The sequence below is a fragment of the Euleptes europaea genome, chromosome 19 (assembly GCF_029931775.1).
Source record: "Euleptes europaea isolate rEulEur1 chromosome 19, rEulEur1.hap1, whole genome shotgun sequence".
NCBI classification, from domain to species: domain Eukaryota; kingdom Metazoa; phylum Chordata; class Lepidosauria; order Squamata; family Sphaerodactylidae; genus Euleptes; species Euleptes europaea.
Genome location: NC_079330.1, coordinates 2582460 through 2601996, shown reverse-complemented (window position 1 = coordinate 2601996; position 19537 = coordinate 2582460). Strand labels below are relative to the sequence as shown.

General features: G+C 48.8%; 2 protein-coding genes across 2 annotated transcripts in view; one reads left to right on the top strand and one right to left on the bottom strand.

The window, feature by feature from the left end:
- The window catches only part of MTOR (mechanistic target of rapamycin kinase), a 91665-nt gene extending 83218 nt beyond the window's left edge, over positions 1-8447 (bottom strand). The window contains exons 1-7 of the mRNA XM_056865639.1: positions 8426-8447; positions 5783-5947; positions 5095-5203; positions 2415-2647; positions 1339-1539; positions 856-990; positions 150-425 (exon numbers count right to left, since the gene is read on the bottom strand). Coding sequence (XP_056721617.1) covers positions 150-425; positions 856-990; positions 1339-1539; positions 2415-2647; positions 5095-5203; positions 5783-5902 — 1074 coding nt within the window. The 5' untranslated portion in view covers positions 5903-5947; positions 8426-8447. The remainder of the gene's footprint in view (positions 1-149; positions 426-855; positions 991-1338; positions 1540-2414; positions 2648-5094; positions 5204-5782; positions 5948-8425) is intronic.
- A 4858-nt stretch (positions 8448-13305) lies between these two features.
- Positions 13306-15350, top strand: UBIAD1 (UbiA prenyltransferase domain containing 1). The gene is made up of 2 exons (XM_056865245.1): positions 13306-13863; positions 14863-15350. Exons 1-2 carry the CDS (start codon positions 13341-13343, stop codon positions 15348-15350), a joined length of 1011 nt encoding a protein of 336 aa, XP_056721223.1. The 5' UTR covers positions 13306-13340.
- Positions 15351-19537: the final 4187 nt, after the last annotated feature.

Sequence of the window (19537 nt, the reverse complement as noted above, 5' to 3'; positions counted from 1 at the left end):
CTTCCTGGGATAGATTAAGCAAGGGACAACTGAGTAAACCTTGCTCTCTATCAGGGGCTTTATCTAAAGAAAGCTTTTCAAGCATACATAACTGCTGAAGCTTTGGGAGAAAAGGGGGAAGAAAAAAAAAGGAGGGCCTGCCAATTCACCTGGTCAAACTTCTCTTCCATTAGTTCTCTGCAGCACCGGCTCTCTACCAAGGTGGTCTTCACTGGGACGGGCGATGCACTGAAGCCCACAATTCCCTGAAGGGGGCTGTACCCCAGCAGCCCCAGCAGAGCATTCGACTGCTGGGGTTGGAAAGACTGGAAGCTGGCAAAGGGGGTGATGTGGCGAGGTTTGGTCCCAAAGCCCAGCAGGTCTTTGCAGTATTTGTCGTGCACCAGCTGCTGCTGCGTGATCTCCTCCATCTCTTCTCTAAGACGCTGGTGAAAAGAAGACAAAGGGTGCTGAGAAGAGAGGCGACTCCAAGAAACCCCACTGGAGGCAGCCAGTTCCCTTCACACGGAAGGTCCATAATGAGAGCCCAGCTGGATCAGGCTAAGGGTCCGTCTAGCCCAAGATCTGGTCTCCAAACAAGGGCCAGTTGCGTGCCATCAGGAAGCCCACCCAGGCATTGTGCGTGTGACACCTTTCCAGCAATGTCTGCTCCCCCACCACGTGGTATTCACAGGAACACTTTTTCGGAACATGGAGGTACTACCACCATATCATCCATCATGATGAGCAGCAATTGACAGAGGCTTCTCTTCTAACATGAATGTATTCTAAGTATGCACCCCGGGCCAGAATGGCTGCCACCCTGTGGCTGTCCGTGGGATCAGATGCCGGCCGCCACCTCCTCCATTAACTCACCTCTCCCTCCATGCTGCTGATTCTCACCAGCTCATTAAGGATCAGTAAGGCACCGTGGATTCGGTCGTCCCGATTCATACCCTTCTCTTTGGCCACAGTCTCATCAAAACCCTTCTCAGCCTCCTCGTATGTTTGCTGAATGAACATTATTCATCATTAATAAGGATAACACTTAGGAAGGTAGACATACTAATAGGAACACCATCGTCTCTACAATCCCAGCTCCTCAGTGCTCTGCCGGGCCTTAACAGCTTCTGGGTCTCAAGTGAGCTGTCAACTCTAGCTGTTACATAGGATGGGCATTGCTACAGTGGACAGCGTCTCAAGAAAACACTAACTGTGCATGAGAAAGTCCAGTCTACTCTGGTGACCAATACATTTTGACCTAGTGGGCCAGAATAGACTAGACTTTCTCATGCACAGGATGAACTTTAGAAAAAACCTGCTGGGGAAAGGAGCTGCCCCCAAAGACTCTCCCCTTACCCGGTACCACTGCGGCTTCTGCATCTCCTTCGACTCCCGTTGGGTGGTGAGGACAAGGCAGGCTCGCAAGGCAGAAACCGCCCCCTCGCGAATGGCCTGTTTCGGATCCCACACAGCAACGAAGATGCTGTCAAAGAACGGCTGCACTTGTTGGAAGAAGAATGTGGGGACGCTGATGGCCAGCTCCCGCAAGACCAAGACCTGAGAAAAACCCGGGGGGGGGGGGGATTTCAGAGGCTTACCAACAGTTCTTCCACTCACATATGCAGAACACCTGACGCTGCCTTCTGCCAAATTACACGCTTGTCCCTCTAGCTCCGCCCCATCTCCTCTGACTGGCAGCAGCTCTCCAGAGTCTCAGGCAGAGAAAGGCCTTTCCAAACACCTGGCACCCAGGCTCTTTACACTGGAGCTGCTGGGATCTTGGCTTAGCAAGTGGCTTTACCACTGAACCACGGTTCCTCCTCAAAGTCACCCATATAAAGAAGTTTGATGACTTCTACATAACAGATCAGGTGAAAAGCCATCCTCTCTATCTAATGACACTTCCAGGGTAGATATTTTATTTATACAACACTTTTCTACTTGAAAAGCTTGCAGCAGATCAGCAAAAATGTTTCCCACCCCTAGGCATATCTTCTCCACAGATTTAAATTGGTTTAACTTTTGTTCCCTCTTCTCAGGGAACTCTGGGAACTGTAGTTACATGAAAGGGATGAGTAAGCTAGGGATCTCCAACACAGAATTCTCAGCATCCTCACCAAACTACAATTCCCAAGCTTCTTTTGGGAATTCTTCACGACAGTGAAGATTTGGTGGTATAAATATGCACATGGAGGCGTTAACGTTCCAGGGACGCCTGGTGCCAGAACTGGGCAGGGTACATTTATGAGTGATACTTAAGGCACCGAGACAAGAAGGGGCTGCAAAAGGAAGCCCAGCCAGACACAGGAAGTGCCTCTGCCTATAGCAACTGCTGTGCTGCAGCTCACAGCTCTTGAGCTTCCTTTGAACAACTGCTTCCCTCCTCCCCACCTGCAACTCCCACTCCATCTAGCTGCTGAAGGGACCCTTACCGCCGCGTGCCTCCGGCCTTCGTTCCTGTCAGCTCCCAGCCACTCCAGCGCCCGCTTGACTTCAAACTCCACATATTCCGCTGTGAAGGTGTCTCCTGCCATGGCCAGGCGCCCAATGGCCTTCGAGGCCATCTCCATGACGACAGGGTCATTGGAAGGGAGGAGGTTCCTTAGGTAGTTGGCAAACCGGCCGATGCGAGTGGCGTTGCCTCCCTCCACGCCAATGAGGCTTGCTGGGAAACAGAAAGCGCCAGGCAGATTTTTAAAGGTGGCGGAGTTGTCAGGGAGCAAGATGGTACAGGATGAGCACAAATATTCCCACAACCCACTGGTGTAAACAGATGCTACACTAATTCTTCCTGTACCACAAACCACCATAAAAATAGCAATCAAAGGGAAAGAGAGAGAAAGAGAGACCTTTTTTGGGGGGGGGGGGGAGTTTGAATTAGTTAAGTAAACAGTGTTCAAATCCACTCTGTTTGCAGCAGAACTTCACCCAGCCGTCTCACATGAACACATGAAGCTGCCTTCTACTGAATCAGACCCTCGGTCCATCAAAGTCAGTACTATCTGCTCAGACCAGCATCAGCTCTCCAGGGTCTCAAGCATGGGTCTTTCACATCACCTACTTGTCTGGTCCCTTTAACTGGAGATGCCGGGGATTGAACCTGGGACCTTCTGCGTGCCAAACAGATGCTCTACCACTGAACTACGGCCCTTCCCTCCTTTCCACTCACTGAACAGATGTCTCCAAATATCCACCAGCACCAACTACTTCCCTTAGCCTTCCCCATCCTGTCCCAGCCATCTCTGTGGAAATTAACTCTGGAGCCTGCGGCCTCGCCTCACCCTCTTCCCCCCTGCAGAGCGAAGGTTGAGGCACACCAGCGAGGGAGGGGACAGTGCGGCAGAAGCTCACACAGCCTCTTCCTGGGTTGTACCTGTGCCACAGATGAACAGGCCGTCAGGGTCCAGGGATGTCAAGCCGGCACCTTTCAACAGCACTAAATTCACAGAAACAATTTCAAAGCAATACTGCATCAACTTTTAAAAACAAAAGAAAAAGAACAAAAGAAAATAGAGAAAAAAGCTTCTTGGTTATTTCTGCCTTCTTGCGATTGCTTTAAAATTGAACCTGTGATCGAATCTTGGGGTGGGGGAAGTGCACAAGGTAACAGAGTGGGAAGCAAGAGAAAAACTGCCCCTCCCTGCAAATTTCTTTAACCCAGTCAAAAGATAAAATCTCACTGGTTTGCAAACCGTGCTCCAGAAAACCTTGAGATTCCTCACAAGATGATCAAGAATCCTTAAATGAATAATCACTAATGGCAGCTAAATGTCTCCAAAAGGTCATCTGCCCACCGGCTTCCAATCTTCCTTGGCAATACAAAGTCCAAAATCCTTTGCAGCAAGCAAAAGCTCCATGGCCAATATGAAGGGGTTCTTCAATAGAAAACTGGGTGGATGGGTCTCTCAGACCATTAAAAAAAAATCAATAAAGCCAGGCACCTTGTTTCCAGAAAAGCAACACAGCAAAAGGAACAAAAATGGAAGAGATCTTCATGCTAAGTTCACTTGACATTTTGGAAGTCCCCCTCCCTCCACCACCTCCTCATAACTGCATTTAAAACTGATCTCACAGAATGAGGGTTCAGGTGAGGAATGAGGGTCACAGAGGGCATACGGCTGTCTGCTGTTCTCCTTCACAACTAAAAATTAACAATGTACACTTGTTTCTCTGTTGCAAACAGGTTTATGCTCTTATGCGTTTCTCCCTTCCTGTTTTTTCCTCACAGCAACCCTTTGAGGTAGGTTAGATTAACACAGTGTGACTGAAATGCGATCGTTCTGCGATTTTCAGGGCTTACTGGGGATCTGAATCTTGGTCTCTCAAGTTCTAGACCAACCCCCTCTAACTGCTACACCACACTCTGCCTCCTCTTCTGCTCGTCTTAGCTGTTTGTGACTGCTCCGTTAATTCACGTTTCTAAAGTTTTGCTGCTTTTCATTCCAAGTGGCTTTGTTGCGGGTGGAAAAGTGAGTCATAAACTGAATGACAACGGTATGCAGATTTACTGTAACACAACAGAAACAGCTTACAGGTGAGTTTTCTTTGCACATATATCATTGAGTAGCCCAGTCCAACCTATTTGAGCCCGTGGGCGCCTTTGGAATTCTGACACATGTGGTTGGCGCAGCCACAAAACTGCTGACACAAGTTGGCTACTGCAGGAGGCGGAGCCAGCCTTAATAGGGCAGCCACAGTTCACCTTCAGTTACATAGTGGAGATCCTCGTGCTGTGGTGGCAGCTGCTGCCAAAGCAACTTTTTTTTTTAATCGGCACAATCAAATTTCCAATGGCCAATCAGAAGCCTTGCTGAGCAAAGCCCCACCCTGCCCACTTTCAGAAAACACTTGGTGGGCACCAGGAAAGGAGTCTGGGGGCACCATGGCACCCACAGGTACCATGTTGAGGACACATGGTGTAGCCTGCTTCTGCGCTGTTGTTTTCGCTGTTTTTTTTTTCACATTTAAAATGTGAACAGCAATTCATAAAAGAACAGCAATTTATAAAATTTGTAACTAAAAAACTTGTGTCTTGCTAAGGCAATCAAGAGAAGAATTTCTCTCCAGAAGGCATCCAATTTCCTTTAGCTGGATGGACATACACATACTCACCTATGGCCAAAATGCCTCCTTTCCTCTCGTTTGCATCTGAACTGGAGACCAGCTCAAAGATGTGATGATTTAGCTGGTCGTAGAAACGAGTGGATTCCTCTTGACTCATCTGTGCAGGAAGGAAAAAGAAATATGTCAACCCAATTAGCAGCTTTTTCCTGGCAGTGACTATCCCATGTAAGAAGAGGGGGGGGGGAGTATAAGAAGAACACAGATCCAGGCTGGAAGAGTTCTCTTGTACTTACTTGTTGGTGCCTTAGTGAAGGGAATTTGGAATGGTTTGTTTCTAATATTTTGACCTTCCACACACTCATACTGAAGTGGTTTAGAGCGACAATGAAATTATACCAATAAAAATTAATAAAACAATTTCATTGAAATTGTGACACCCCCAGCACCAGGATTATAAATCTTCAAAAAATTTAAACACATAAAATTTAGATTAAAAAAAACAAATGCAGACACAGCAGGCAGCCAAAAGTAATTAAAAATATTTAAATGAACAGCTCTAGAGGACCCAGCAGGCTTACAAGATCCCTGGTTTTTGAGTTCATAAGCTGAGTTCCAGCTGGACAGGAGGTAGAAGGAAGGGAGAGAGGGAAAATGAAGCCTGGGTAGATCTGCAACTTCGGGCCCCAGGCAACAGCTAAGAAGGCACTTCCCAGCTCTCCCTCTTTGTGCTACTCACCTCGCGGAGTTCCATGGTGACATAATGCTGCAAATCTTTGGCGGCTTTTGCTCTGGTCTCTTCGTTGCGGCTCTTGAGGCCGCTGGCAAACTGCTGGAGGATAGTGACCGTCCCTGACATGGTGGCGGCAAGTCAGAGCGCACGGCATCCAGTCTACTTGGTCTTCTGTGGCAGAAAAAATCACCAAGAGTTCAACACATGAAGCTGGCTTATACTGAATCGGACCCTTGGTCCATCAGGGTCAGTATCGCCTATCCAGACCAGCAGTGGCTCTCCAGGGTCTCAGATAGAGGTCATTCACATCACCTAATTGCCTAGTCCCTTTAACCGGAGATACCAGGGATTGAACCTGGAACCTTCTATATGCTGAGCAAGTGCTCTGCCGTTGAGCCACAGCTCCTCCCCAAGTTGAAGGGAGGCTGCCGATCCACTCGGTGAAGGGCGCTTTTTTTGAAGGAAGGACCTTTGGTCTGAGCCAAGAGCATGCTTACATTCTAAATCACAATTTGTCCGCTAGTTATTTATTATTATTACTGAAAATAGGACACTAACTTACTTACTGTAGTAAATTATATCAACGTTGACAATAATAATAAACGAAGGCTGCAATCCTAAAAACTCTTTCCTGGGAATAAGCCCCACTGAATAAGATATAATTTCTTGTTAATAATATCAACAACTTATTTATGGATTATTCCTTCCTATTACTTTATTTAGAGAGCAACCCTAAGCAGCATTAGTTCAGCCTAAACTGACTGGCTTCATTTGGGTTAAAACCAAAGTAACTCTGAATAGGACTGCACGGAGAATTTATGAACTTGTTCAATTATTCTCATTTATTATAATTATTACTAACAAGAAGTAATGAAACAAGACATCAAAACTGCACGCAACACCATTAGGAATAACACAAGTCGTAACATTGTATTAACTGCAATAATATTGAAGTATGGGATGAATATGGGAGAATCATAGAGTTGGAATGGGACCATATAGGCCATGTAGTCCAATCCCTCAATGCAGGGCCAGCTTAACGAATTAAGACATTTTAAAGCTTGTTTGTTCTAATGTTACAATTTCCTTCTTTGAAGTCCCTGAACTGGGAGAAAAGGTGGCTTTAAAATATTTTACATAAAACCCTATATATTACTTCCAGAGGGAGAACCACTTACACTGGCAGAAGGCTAACTGGGATGAAGAAAGGCCCTGCACTCATCAGCTGAGCAGTAGGCTACAACTCATTGTGTTGTGTATGTGTAAACTGCCATCAGGTCGCAGCTGACTTATGGCGACCCCAGTGGGGGGCTTTCAAGGCAAGTGAGAAGCAGAGGTGGTTTGGCATGGCCTTCCCCTGCAGAGCCTTCCTCGGTGGCCTCCCTCCCAAGTACTGACCCTACTTAGCTTCTAACGAGATCAGGCTATACCAAGCTGCCTTCCCGTCCTCTCCTTACACTACATAGTGCAATAAATTATTACAATGGTCATATATAATACTATTATTCCAGTATATTGCTATTATAATCTGATATTACCTAACATGATGTAATTATAATACTATTATAACCTTTGCATGGAATATACTACTATTATTCTAATGTGACGCTCATGCAACTACAGCAACAACGATATTATAAGGATTATTATAGACTACATTATAATTATAATTTTAAAAAGCTATTACGAACCACAGCATTCATTATCGTCATAGGAGTGAACAATTAATATAATTAGGGATGCACGTTATTAAATGCATTATTAAATTAAATTTACCATTCATATATTTCTGTAAATGTTTAAATAAGGCCAGTGATAAGTAGGGGAGTTTGTTGCTGAGAGAACCAAGAGAAGCTGTGGGAGGATTCCTAAGATTGGGGTGGGGAAATTCTTGGAGATTTGGGGGGGTGGAGCCTGGGGAGGGCGTGGTTTGGGGAGGGGAGGGACCTCTGTGGGGTACCATGTGGGTTGCCAGCTCTGGGTGGGGAAATTCCTGGAGATTTGGGGGGTGGAGCTTGGGGAGGGTGGGGTTTGGGGAGGGACCTCATCAGGGTACAATGCCATAGAGTTAGGGTTGCCAGGTCCCTCTTCGCCACCAGAGGGAAGTTTTTGGGGCGGAGCCTGAGGAGGGCGGGGTTTGGGGAGGGGAGGGACTTCAATGTCATAGAGTCCAATTGCCAAAGCGGCCATTTCCTCCGGGGGAACTGATTTCTATTGCCTGGAGATCCATTAAAATAGTAGGAGAACGCCAGCTATTACCTGGAGGTTGGCAACCCTACACGGAGTCCACCCTCCAAAGCGGCCATTTTCTCCAGGGGAACTGACACCTGTCGCCTGGAGATCCGTTGCAATAGCGGTAGATCTCCAGGCCCCACCGGGAGGCTGGCAACCCGAGGCGCAGGGGCTCCTAGTATTGCACACGATCTTGCACATCTGCCACCAGTTTCGCATTTTAAGAGTGACAGCAACGACGCGCGGTTGCAATAACAACATTAATAACAATTAATAACAGAGGGGGGAGGGAGAAAGGCCTCCCCGCTCCCCCTTGAAGGTCGAAATTCTGAGGTAAACTGACGTGGGGGAGGGGCGCTGAGGGGGGAGGGGAAAGGGCGGGAACGGCCGCGTGGATTCCCCTCCCCCCTCACTCACCAGGCACCTCCCCCACCGCCCCCTCCTGCCTTCTCTCCACCGGCTCCTGCCCGCCTAATTCATCCTCCGCTTCGGCCCGGCACCGGCGGCCGCCAGCCAGCCCCGCTTCCTCCCCCTGCCTTTCCCTCCTCCTCCTCTTCCTCTGCTGTCAACACGGCGAGCCGTGCAGCCAGCCGCCCAATCAGGCGCCAGGGATCGCTCGAGGGACAGGGCGGCTGCCAATAGGATCGCGCGGAGGGCGGGGATGACCGTGATGACGAGGAGGGTGAGGCGCCGGCCAGCCAAAGAAGGGACGTTCTCAGATTGGCGCTGGGGAAGAGCGGATGGGGCGGAAGTGGGCCGCCATATCCGCCCTTCCCTGAAGCCATGAGTTGATGTAAGCACGCGCGTGAAAGGGCTTATTCGTGCTATGTAGAGCGGGGTCCTCCAGCGCCGGGCATCTCGGTGGTTGGGAGTGCGGCACTGAAAGGGGTCCCTCGGTCACCTTTGGACGACGCTCAGCTGCAAGGACGCGGAATTGTAGTTACGGGAGGAGACCGCTTTAGGCTTATTTGTTTTACCCCGAGCATGCGCAGAGAATTATTAGCACATTGAATGATTTTATTATTACGGCAATAGCCAGACAAACTACAAACCTTATCAGTTAAAATCGATTACATAAATAAATAATTAGATTAAAACCTCTCTGTGCATAATACAGATAAAGTTGTACCAATTAAATATCACCATATTAGCACATTGGCACATTATCTTGATACTTACAGGACAATGATTAGCACATTACCTTTGATACTTTTTGCAGGACAATGATTCAGCTCAAACCCAACCCCTTTCTGACTATATATTACTCTTCCTACACACTTGACACTGAGAGACACTGTCCTTCAGTGTTACTCCTCTGAAGATGCCTGCCACAGCTGCTGGCGAAACGTCAGGAAAGAAAATACCAAGACCACGGTCACACAGCCCGGATAACCTACAAGAACCAATGAAATAGGGTTGGGGTTGTAGGACCAACCACAAGTCTAAAAAGCAAAAAGTGCAGCGAAGCAAAGCATAGGTGTTGACACGACCCATTGAATGATGCACAATTACATACCGGGTAGTGTAGAGCACAGTCCCTAATCGTTGTTCCAAGTAATTGTGTGGCTCATTTTGTACAACACTATTGCCCGCTGGGGGGGGGGGGTGTGGATCGCTCAGTTGTGCATAGTTTGCGGAAAGTCAGGAGAGTGGCAAGTCTCAAGCTGACCGCAGACCCCAATTTATAAATTTAAAAACGAAGCCATGAAATGCAAGGGTGACGTTTCTCTCTCCCGGGCCATTTATGCATGAGGTTTTGCCTTTTGTGTGTGTGTAAGTGCCGTCAAGTCGCTTCCGACTCATGGCGACCCTATGAATGAAAGTCCTCCAAAATGTCCTATCTTTTGACAGCCTTGTTCATATCTTGCAAATTGAAGGCCGTGGCTTCCTTTATTGAGTCAATCCATCTCTTGTTGGGTCTTCCTCTTTTCCTGCTGCCCTCAACTTTTCCTAGCATGACTGTCTTTTCCAGGGACTCTTGTCGTCTCATGACGTGACCAACATACAACAGCCTCAGTTTAGTCATTTTAGCTTCTAGGGTCAGTTCAGGCTTGATTTGATCTATAACCCACTGATTTGTTTTTTTGGCAGTACACGGTATCCATAACACTCTCCTCCAACACCACATTTCAAAGGAGTCTTCCTGTCAGCTTTCTTCACTATCCAGCTTTCACAGCCATACATAGTAACAGGGAATACGATGGCATGAATTAATCTAGTCTTGGTGGCCAGTGACACATCCTTACACTTCAAAAGCTTTTCTAGCTCCTTCATGGCTGCCCTTCCCAGTCTCCATCTCCTTCCTGATTTCTTGGCTGCAGTCTCCCTTTCGGTTGATGGTGGGGTTTTTTTGCTTTGGGTTTGCCAAATTCAACCATAAGCCCCCAATGCAGGATTTTTGAGAATTCAGATGGGGGAAATGTGCATCCAGAGAGCAGCAAAACCTCCCGTGCATAAGTGGCCCCGGCGTTTCTTGCGGGGAGGGAGCGCGATGGGGCGAACTTTTGCACAGGGTTGCTTCCAAGCCGACCAGCCCTAGGACCGTCCGCGAAACACGAGCCGCCCGACAGGAACCCCTTCCACCGCGAGGGCGTGAGAGGGGAGGAACTGTTCACTGCGGGCCTCCGTTCCCTGCCGGAAGAGCCAGCAGGGCCAGCCCAGGAGCAAGGAGAGGGCTGCGTGCATGGCGCAGGCTCAAGGAGAGGTGAGCTGGGAGAAGCTCCAAGGAGAGGGCGGGGACTCTTCTTCTTCCTCTTCTTCTTCCTCCTCCTCCTCCTCCTCCTCCCCCCCCCCGGCCCGGGACCCCTGCCCTTCTCCAGCAGCCCCTCTTCTGAACCCAGCCCCCTCCCTAAGTACAGCCTGGGATGTATCTGCTGCAAGGGCTTTTAAGGATGGGGGCTAAAGCTGGAGGGGGAGAGATTCAAAGCAGGTAAAAGGAAGCATTTCTTCACACGACGCATAGTTCGGTTGTGGAACTCCCTGCCCCAGGATGTGGTGAGGGCTGCCAGCTTGGAGGGCTTCAAGAGGGGAGTGGACATATTCATGGAGGAGGGGGCTGTCCATGGTTATTAGTTAGAATGGATACTGGTCATGCTGCATACCTATTCTCCAGTATCAGAGGAGCATGCTTACTATATTAGCTTCTGGGGAACACAGGCAGGACAGTGCTGCAGCAGTCGTCGTGTTTGGGGGCTTCCTGGAGGCCCCTGGTTGGCCACTGTGGGAAGAGACTGCTGGACTTGATGGGCCTGGGTCTGATCCAGCAGGGCCTTTCTTATGTTCTTAAGGATGCTTCCTTTTAACGGCACTGCTCAGATATTGGATTTGTGTATGTTTGGTTATTTTGGTTATTTCTGTATTATTGAATTTATTGGATTTGTTTTCCTTGCGACCTGATGCTTCCTTTTAACTGCACTGCTCAGATATTGGATTTGTGTATGTTTGGTTATTTCTGTATTATTGGATTTGTTTTGCTCGTGACCCAGAATAAAGGAAAGTTGGCTGCAAGTGATGTCAGTTTGAGGCAGATTAGGATTGCATTGCATTGCTTTTGGGGGCGAGCGTGACAGCCAGGCAGATTCCCTTGAGAGGGTTCCCCTGCTTTTAACAGCAGGCAGATGTCCAACATGGCATGCCAGTTGGAATGCCCACTGGTCATGGGATTGGTTTGTGTACAAGGGTCTGAAGATGGGAGAGGGGTCGTGGGTCAGCGGTAGAGCATCTGCTTGGCAGGCAGAAGGTCCCAGTTTCAATCCCCGTCATCTCCAGTTAAAGGGACTAGGCAGGAAGGTGATATGAAAGACCCTGGAGAGCCGCTGCCAGTCTGAGTAGACAGTACTGACTTTGATGGACCAAGGGTCTGATTCAGCATAAGGCAGCTTCATGTGTTCATGTGATAGGCAAAGCTTCTTTTATTCATGCTGCGGGGAGATGCATACCTGTTGAAGCAGTGCCTCCCATGTCGCTGTTAAAAGATACGAGGTGATCTGTAAGGAGCCAGTCCATTGCTGTGGTGTCTTCTGAGGGCCGGTGGTGTCCGGGGTCTCGGGCCGAGGAAGCTCCCCCCCCTCAATCTGTTCCCTGAGGTTATGCAACTGGAGGTTAAACCTGGGCACCTGCTATACATGGTGCCACAGTGTGAACAGACTGCTGGACTTGATGGACCTTGGTCTGATCCAGCATGGCATTTATTATATTCGTATGTTCTCTGCTCAATGTTTACAGGGATTTCGCTGGTGTGTTTTGCTAAAAGGTTTGGGGTCTCTCGAAGTCAGTTGTGAAGTTCTTTTGACTTAGTGTGTAGAGTTCTTCCGCTGTAGTGTGTAGCATGTCTCCTTTATGTGAGATGTGTTGTACTATTTGAGTATGCTGCTGGGACCTTGGTTGTTCGATATCTTGTTTTGTAGTAACCTGTTGGAGGTGGAGTGGGGGTTAGTTTGGGTCCTTCTAAGCTGTGCTTTTCAGTGTGTGTCTGTGTGTGTGGTATTGTGTAGGTCAGAGACTCATTCAGGTCTTTACTCAGGTGGGAAAGCAGCCATATGACTCATAAAAGCGAAGGGTGCGGGTGGAAGGATCCCACTGCAACAAGGTGAACATTGTGACATGACGTTTGGCTTACTTCTGTGAGTGATTTGCCAAGTCTTTGCTGCACAGATACCTTCCATAGTAATCTTCTGTTTACCTGTGGCTTGCTGTGTTGTGTTTGGGAGGGGGCAGTTTTGGGGTCCCATTCATTCTTATAGTTATGCAATTGGATTTTAGTCTTGCGCGTTATGCGATATACCATTTCCAGCACTGTGATTGTGGCTCTCGTGGCTCTCCAACATATATGGCTGTGATGTGACTCACTGGAGGCTTCCATTTTCACTAATGGAGAGCCAGTGTGGTGTAGTGGTTAAGAGCAGTAGTTTGGAGCTATGGACTCTGATCTGGAGAACTGGGTTTGATTCCCCACTCCTCCATGTGAGCAGTGGAGGCTAATCTGGTGAACTGGATTTGTTCCCTCACTCCTCCACATGAAGCCAGCTGGGTGACCTTGGGCTAGTCACACTCTCTCAGCCCCACCTACCTCACAGGGTGTCTGTTGTGGGGAGGGGAAGGGAAGGTGATTGTAAGCTGGTTTGATTCTTCCTTGAGTGGTAGAGAAAGTCGGCGTATAAAAACCAACTCTTCTGCTGCTGCTGCTGCTGCAATCTCTACACCAAGATCTAGAGCAACAACAGCTGGATCTCGATGATTTTCCCCCTGCAGGATTGTGATTACAGTACAGACTTCCCTCCCTTGTTTTTCAGGTCCACTTCTGACACCTGATCTTGCATCAGCCGGTTAAACCATGGAAGCAGAAGAGGAGGTGGAAAAGATCAGTATCATTGCTGAAAACCTCCGAGAGAGCGAGGCAGGAGATCAGGGGGTGGGGCTGCTTGGCTCTGAGAAGGGCACTTCTACAACCTGGAAACATAAATGCGCTTCCTACGTCCTGGCCCTCCGGCCTTGGAGTTTCAGCGCCTCCTTGACACCCGTGGCTCTGGGCAGTGCCCTAGCATATCGGTCCCAGGGGACTCTGGATCCCGGACTCCTGGTTGGCAGTGCAGTCACTGTCTTGGCCGTCCATGGGGCTGGGAACCTTGTTAATACCTACTACGACTTCTCCAAAGGCATTGATCACAAGAAAAGTGATGACCGGACTCTGGTAGACCGGATCTTGGAGCCTCAAGATGTTGTCAGATTTGGCGTCTTCTTGTACACCCTCGGCTGCATCTCCGCAGCTTGCCTCTACTGCCTCTCCACCCTGAAATTGGAGCATCTGGCCCTAATCTACTTTGGAGGACTCTCTAGCTCCTTCCTTTATACTGGAGGTAAGGACATGCACTCTTGCTCACTTACCTTGTGGGAGGAAAAACACGAGAGGCTGGCATCAATGGTTGGGGTGGTGAGGCCGGATCTGGCTGCAGGCAGGGGCAGGTTGATTTGTTAACATGCCAGTCAAGAGTCTCCTACCTGTGTGAGTTACACAAATGAATAAAATTGGTTTCTTAAGCTGCACAAACTACTCTGCGTAATTTAGGCTGCTGTGGAACTGGGGGAGGCTGACAGCAATGCAGACCTGCCTATCCATTTTATCCTGCCCTTCTTCCAAATAGATCATGATGGGTAGCCGTGTTAGTCTGTCACTAGCAGTAGAGAAGAACAAGAGTCCAGTAGCACCTTAAAGACTAACAAAATTTCGGGCAGGGTAAGAGCTTTCATGAGCCACAGCTCTCTTCTTCAGATATCTTCTTCAGAAGTGAGCTGTGGCTCATGAAAGCTCATACCCTGCCAGAAATTTTGTTAGTCTTCAAGGTGCTGCTGAACTCTTGCTCTTTTCTACTTCTTCCAAAAAGTTCAGAATGGCTTATGTGAGTTTCCCCTCCATTTTCTTGTCACAAGGAGCTATGTTAGATTCAAAGTTACTTCTGCTCAAAGGTCACCCAGTGAGCTTCGTGGCTGAGGGGGGTGGGATTTGAACCCTGGTCACTGTAGCCCTAATCTGAATGGCAGCACCACAGAATTTTCCTGAACTGTAGCAAAGGTAAAAGTTGAGGTTTGGGGAGTGCCATTCTGGTATGGTTTCAAAAGTCCTTTCTCTGCCTGAGATCCTGGAGAGTGGCTGCCAGTCAGAGTAGACAATACCAAGCTTGGCCAGCCAATGGTCTGACGCAGTAGAAGGCAGCTTTGTCTGTTCACAATTCAACACGTGGGGGTTCAAGGCAACCCTTGATGAGCAAGTCCCTCATTGTAGGATAATGCCATCACCCAAGGTGTTGAGGGTTTTCTGCAAAGTGCTCGAGGGCTGATCTTCTTTGCTGCACTTGCAGGCATCGGGTTCAAGTACGTGGCGCTGGGCGACGTGGTGATCCTCATCACCTTTGGGCCACTGGCCGTGATGTTCGCCTACGCCATCCAGGTGGGCTTCCTCTCCGTCTCGCCCTTCCTCTACGCCGTCCCCCTGGCCCTCAGCACCGAGGCCATCCTGCACAGCAACAACACGCGGGACATGGAGTCTGACCGGCAGGCAGGCATCGTCACCCTGGCCATCCTCATCGGTCCCACCCTCTCCTACGTCCTCTACAGCACCCTGCTGTTCCTGCCCTATGTGATCTTCTGCGTCCTCGCCACCCGCTACACCATCAGCATGGCGCTGCCCTTGCTCACCATGCCGATGGCCTTCTCGCTGGAGAGGCAGTTCCGCAGCCAGAGCTTCCACAAGATCCCCCAAAGGACAGCCAAGCTCAACCTTCTCTTGGGACTCTTCTATGTCTTTGGCATCGTCTTGGCACCGCCGGGCTCCCTGCCCAAGCTTTAGGGCATGCTGCTGGGCTGGGGTCTGGAGCAGGACATTTGTGAGAGGCGGCCGGGTGAGGAAGTCATCTGTGAACAGCTGCGAGAGGCTGGTCAGTTCTGGCCCTTCCAAGACTGAAGAACCAGGGAGGCGGGGGTCTCACAGTGGCAATTGTGAGTTGGCCTTGACCACTGAGGGGTGTTGCCAGGCCAGGGATTGTGCCAACCCCGTATATGCCTCCTGTGGATATGCCTCCTCGAAAGGGTTATTATAGAACACACACACACATATATAAATTTCACAAAGACTGTGTTATAAAACTTCACGCTCTTAAGTTATAAATAAATAGATAATAACTTTGTTTCCACCTTGATTTTTTTTTTAAACATGCTTTTCTGAGCTGGGAACTTTTCTCAACCCACAACATACAGCAAGAACTGTTTTAAATGAGTCAAAAAAGCATGCGCACTACTGAAACAGAGAGCCGGGGATTTGTAAAATATTGCATTGCAGAAGATCAGTGCATATCCTGGTCTGAAAAAGAACTGTTGGCATCTGAAATTCCTGTCGGGAGGAACTCAGTTGGGCCTGCTATGGGAGGGAGTTCGGGTTATTTTGTGTGTGTCCCCCCACTGCCCAAGGGCATTAGGTCCATTGCTCAGCCAACAGAGCTGCTCACCCTCCTCTTTGGTATGATGTTCTAAGAAAGGTTTGCTTTTAAAACTTCCACTACAAATCTTTGCCGCTTCAAATTTAAGCTTGAAATGTGCTGTGAAAGAAAGCTGCGGCATTTCAAGATAGCCGTTGACGAACACCTTTTCAAAGAAGAAAGGAACAACGGTTTATACATGTTGTAAGGAATGCCCCAGGTTGGCTGTGAGTGAGAGCCAAAGTCTTTTTTCCTTGACTCTCTCCATTTTTGTCTTCAGCAGATAAAGCCAACCCCCTCTGAGAGTTAAACAACATAATGTTGTTTGTGGCGCAACAAACCACTATGTTTACTTATGTATGTCTACAGCCTCCAAAGGTGATGGCTGAGCCGCACCAGCGCCTTTCCCTCTGAGATGTATAGAATTCAGTGAACATTACAGTTGTGTACCTTAACACCCCTCACAAAGGAGGGTTATCCTGCGTTCATATCAGTGGCTGAAATGTCAGGATTATGCTCGTGAATGTGGCAAGGACCTCTGGGTCCTTGGTTTTTAAACTTTGACAGATGGGTGCCGGGTTTGCTTCTGATGGCCCTGTGTCATGGGTGTTCACTGTCTCTCACACACACACATGCCGACACAAAACCCGAAGGTATAACCCTGTTCCACCCATCAGAATCAAGGCTGCTACCGGTGCTTGTTATGCTTATTTTTTAATTTATATCCTGCTTTTCTCCCTTATCGGGCTCAAAGCGACTTTTCACATTGTTCCCTACTCCTCCAGTCCTCTCAATAACAACTTTGTGAGGGTAGGTGAGAAGAAGAAGAGTTGGTTTTTATATGCCGACTTTCTCTGCCACTTAAGGAAGAATCAAACCAGCTTACAATCCCCTTCCCTTCCCCTCCCCACAACAGACACCCTGTGAGGGAGGTGGGGCTGAGAGAGCTCTAAGAGAACTGTGACTAGCCCAAGGTCGCCCAGCAGGCTTCAAGTGTAGGAATGGGGAAAGATGGTGACCAGCCTAAGGTCACCTCGTGGGCGTCCATGGTTAAGCGAGGGATTTGAGCCAGGTTGTCCAAGGGCCTAGTCTGGCACTCTAACCACTAGGCAACACCTGCCCAGGTAGTATCCTTTTATTGGAAACAAAAAATAATAAAAAAAACCAAAACTGCAGCACAGTGCAATGAAAGTTTTTGGAGTATTCTACAACAAACATGATGGTTTTATGCGACACATGTACACTCAAGGTGGTGTCTGTTCTGCTTCCTCCTCCACAAAGCTACAGCTCTGTCCTTTTCCACCCATGCTTTACCAGGAATGGCAACAGACAGCGCTGGCCCTTTGGCCCTCCTCCACCCCCAACCTGGGCTGCACAAGGTTGGGCAAGATGAGACCGGTTGTCCTCCCACAGGATTCCAGCCGGCCTTCCGCCTTCCTTCCTTCCTTCCTTTTAAAGGGCAATGAGAAAGCACAGGTTGATACCAATAAAACCGCCTCGCCCTTTGGAAAAAGCTGCCGGAATGCCACTGCACAAACCCCATAATTCTGCTTCCGTAAGTAGACACAAACCTCAGCTGGGCCCTCGGGTTTTCCAGCCAGCTGGCTGAGTGGGTGGCTGCCGTCTCCAGTTTTTCCACTCCATCTTCATGTATCAGCACCTGTGCAGTGTGGGCGGGGAAGCAAGGTCAGATGCTCTAGGAGTCATCCCCACAGCCGAGGGCAATTTGTTTAGCCCTGAAAGATATTTGGCCACCACGATGGGCCAAGGATCTTGATGCCACAAAATTCTTTTAAAAGCAGAACACACACCCTGTATTTCCCAGAGCACCTCTGCTCTTGAAGAAGAAGAGTTGGCTTTTATATGCCTACTTTCTCTGCCACTTAAGGGAGAATCAAACCGGCTTACAATCACCTTCCCTTCCCCTCCCCACAACAGACACCCTGTGAGGTAGGTGGGGCTGAGAGAGAACTGTGACTAGCCCAAGGTCACCCAGCTGGTTTCGTGTGTAAAGGTAAGGTAAAGGTCCCCTGTGCAAGCACCGGGTCATTGCTGACCCATGGGGTGACGTCACATCCTGACGTTTCCAAGGCAGACTTTGTTTACGGGGTGGTTTGCCAGTGCCTTCCCCAGTCATGGTTTCGTGTGTAGGAGTGGGGAAACAAATCCAGTTCACCAGATTAGCCTCCGCCGCTAATGTGGAGGAGGAGTGAGGAATCAAACCCGGTTCTCCAGATCAGAATCCACCGCTCCAAACCACTACTCTTAACCACTACACCACGCTGGCTTGGAGTGGTGGACTCTGATCTGGAGAACTGGGTTTGATTCCCCACTCCTCCACATGAACAGCGGAGGCTAATCTGGTGAACTGGGTTTGTTTCCCCACTCCTACACACGAAGCCAGCTGGGTGACCTTGGGCTAGTCACAGTTCTCTCTCAGCCCCACCTACCTCTCAGGGTGTCTGTTGTGGGGAGGGGAAGGGAAGGAGATTGTAGGCCGGTTTGATTCTCCTTAAAAGGTAGAGAAAGTTGGCATATTAAAACCAACACTTCATCTTTTTCTTCATCTTCTTTGTCTTCTCTCCCCCCCCCCCCCACTTCCCGGATTCCCCACCCTCCTTCCCAGTTGGTAGGGTGCTCTCCGGGAGCTCTCCGGGGTGACTGCCTGGTACATTTGACATGTAGCCAGCGGATGGTGCAGTGGGGGAGAGGACAATAAAATTGAGGAATGCAGACAGGCTGTCTCTGAGAGAGAGATAAGGGAACAGTAACTTTTTCTGGGGCAGCCTGGCCTTCTTCAAGGAAAGGCCCCTTCCAGGCACTGAGTGAAGAGGCAAGGCACTATACACTAAAGCAGAGACTATAATAAAAATATATCTTCCCATGAATCTAACTATTCCAACCCCAAATTCAAAGGAAAACCTAGACATTTTGCCAAGGATCTTTTGGTCTACACACTTAGCCCAAAAGATCTACCAGCTGTAGGTAACACATGCCTACAGTATACCTATTTGGGGGGTGGGGACTGGGGAGGTAGTTCAGAATTTCCTGCGTGGTGCAGGGGATTGGACTAGATGGCCCTGGTGGTCCCTTCCAACTCTGTGATTCTATGTTATAGAATTCATTCTTTAAAATAGAGGCGACCATAAAGACAATTTTCCATCATCCAGAAGATGGCAGTGTGTCACTGTGAATTCTAGGTTGCGACAGCTTTTTGGAATAAATGCTCCTCCACATCCTGTGTTTGACATAAGATGTGTTTTCAAGTCAGGTATCCACATTGTACCCTTCCCTTAGTGCTGATCTTCCAGGACCTGTGGGCTTTCTCTTCTAAACTTTTTTGTCAGAGTCCCAAAGGATATGTTTATTAAATGCGTTTATATTCCGTGCTCTCCAAAATATTTGTCCTGGGCGGTTTGCAAATAACAATGAAGCCCAGATAACAGAGTGTTCAAAGCATGAGAAGGAGGCATAAATACAAATGTGCAAAGCAGCAAATCTGAATGTAATACTAACAGGCCAGCAGCAGCAGAGCAAATGCACAAGTGACAGAGGAACAAAA

What these genes read in the sequence shown, in the direction of transcription:
- UBIAD1 (XM_056865245.1), top strand. Translation starts at nt 13,341, where the DNA reads ATGGAAGCAGAAGAGGAGGTGGAAAAGATCAGTATCATTGCTGAAAAC. An exon ending in CTCCTTCCTTTATACTGGAG is followed by an intron (nt 13,864 to 14,862) that starts GTAAGGACATGC and finishes CTGCACTTGCAG; the next exon opens with GCATCGGGTTCAAGTACGTG.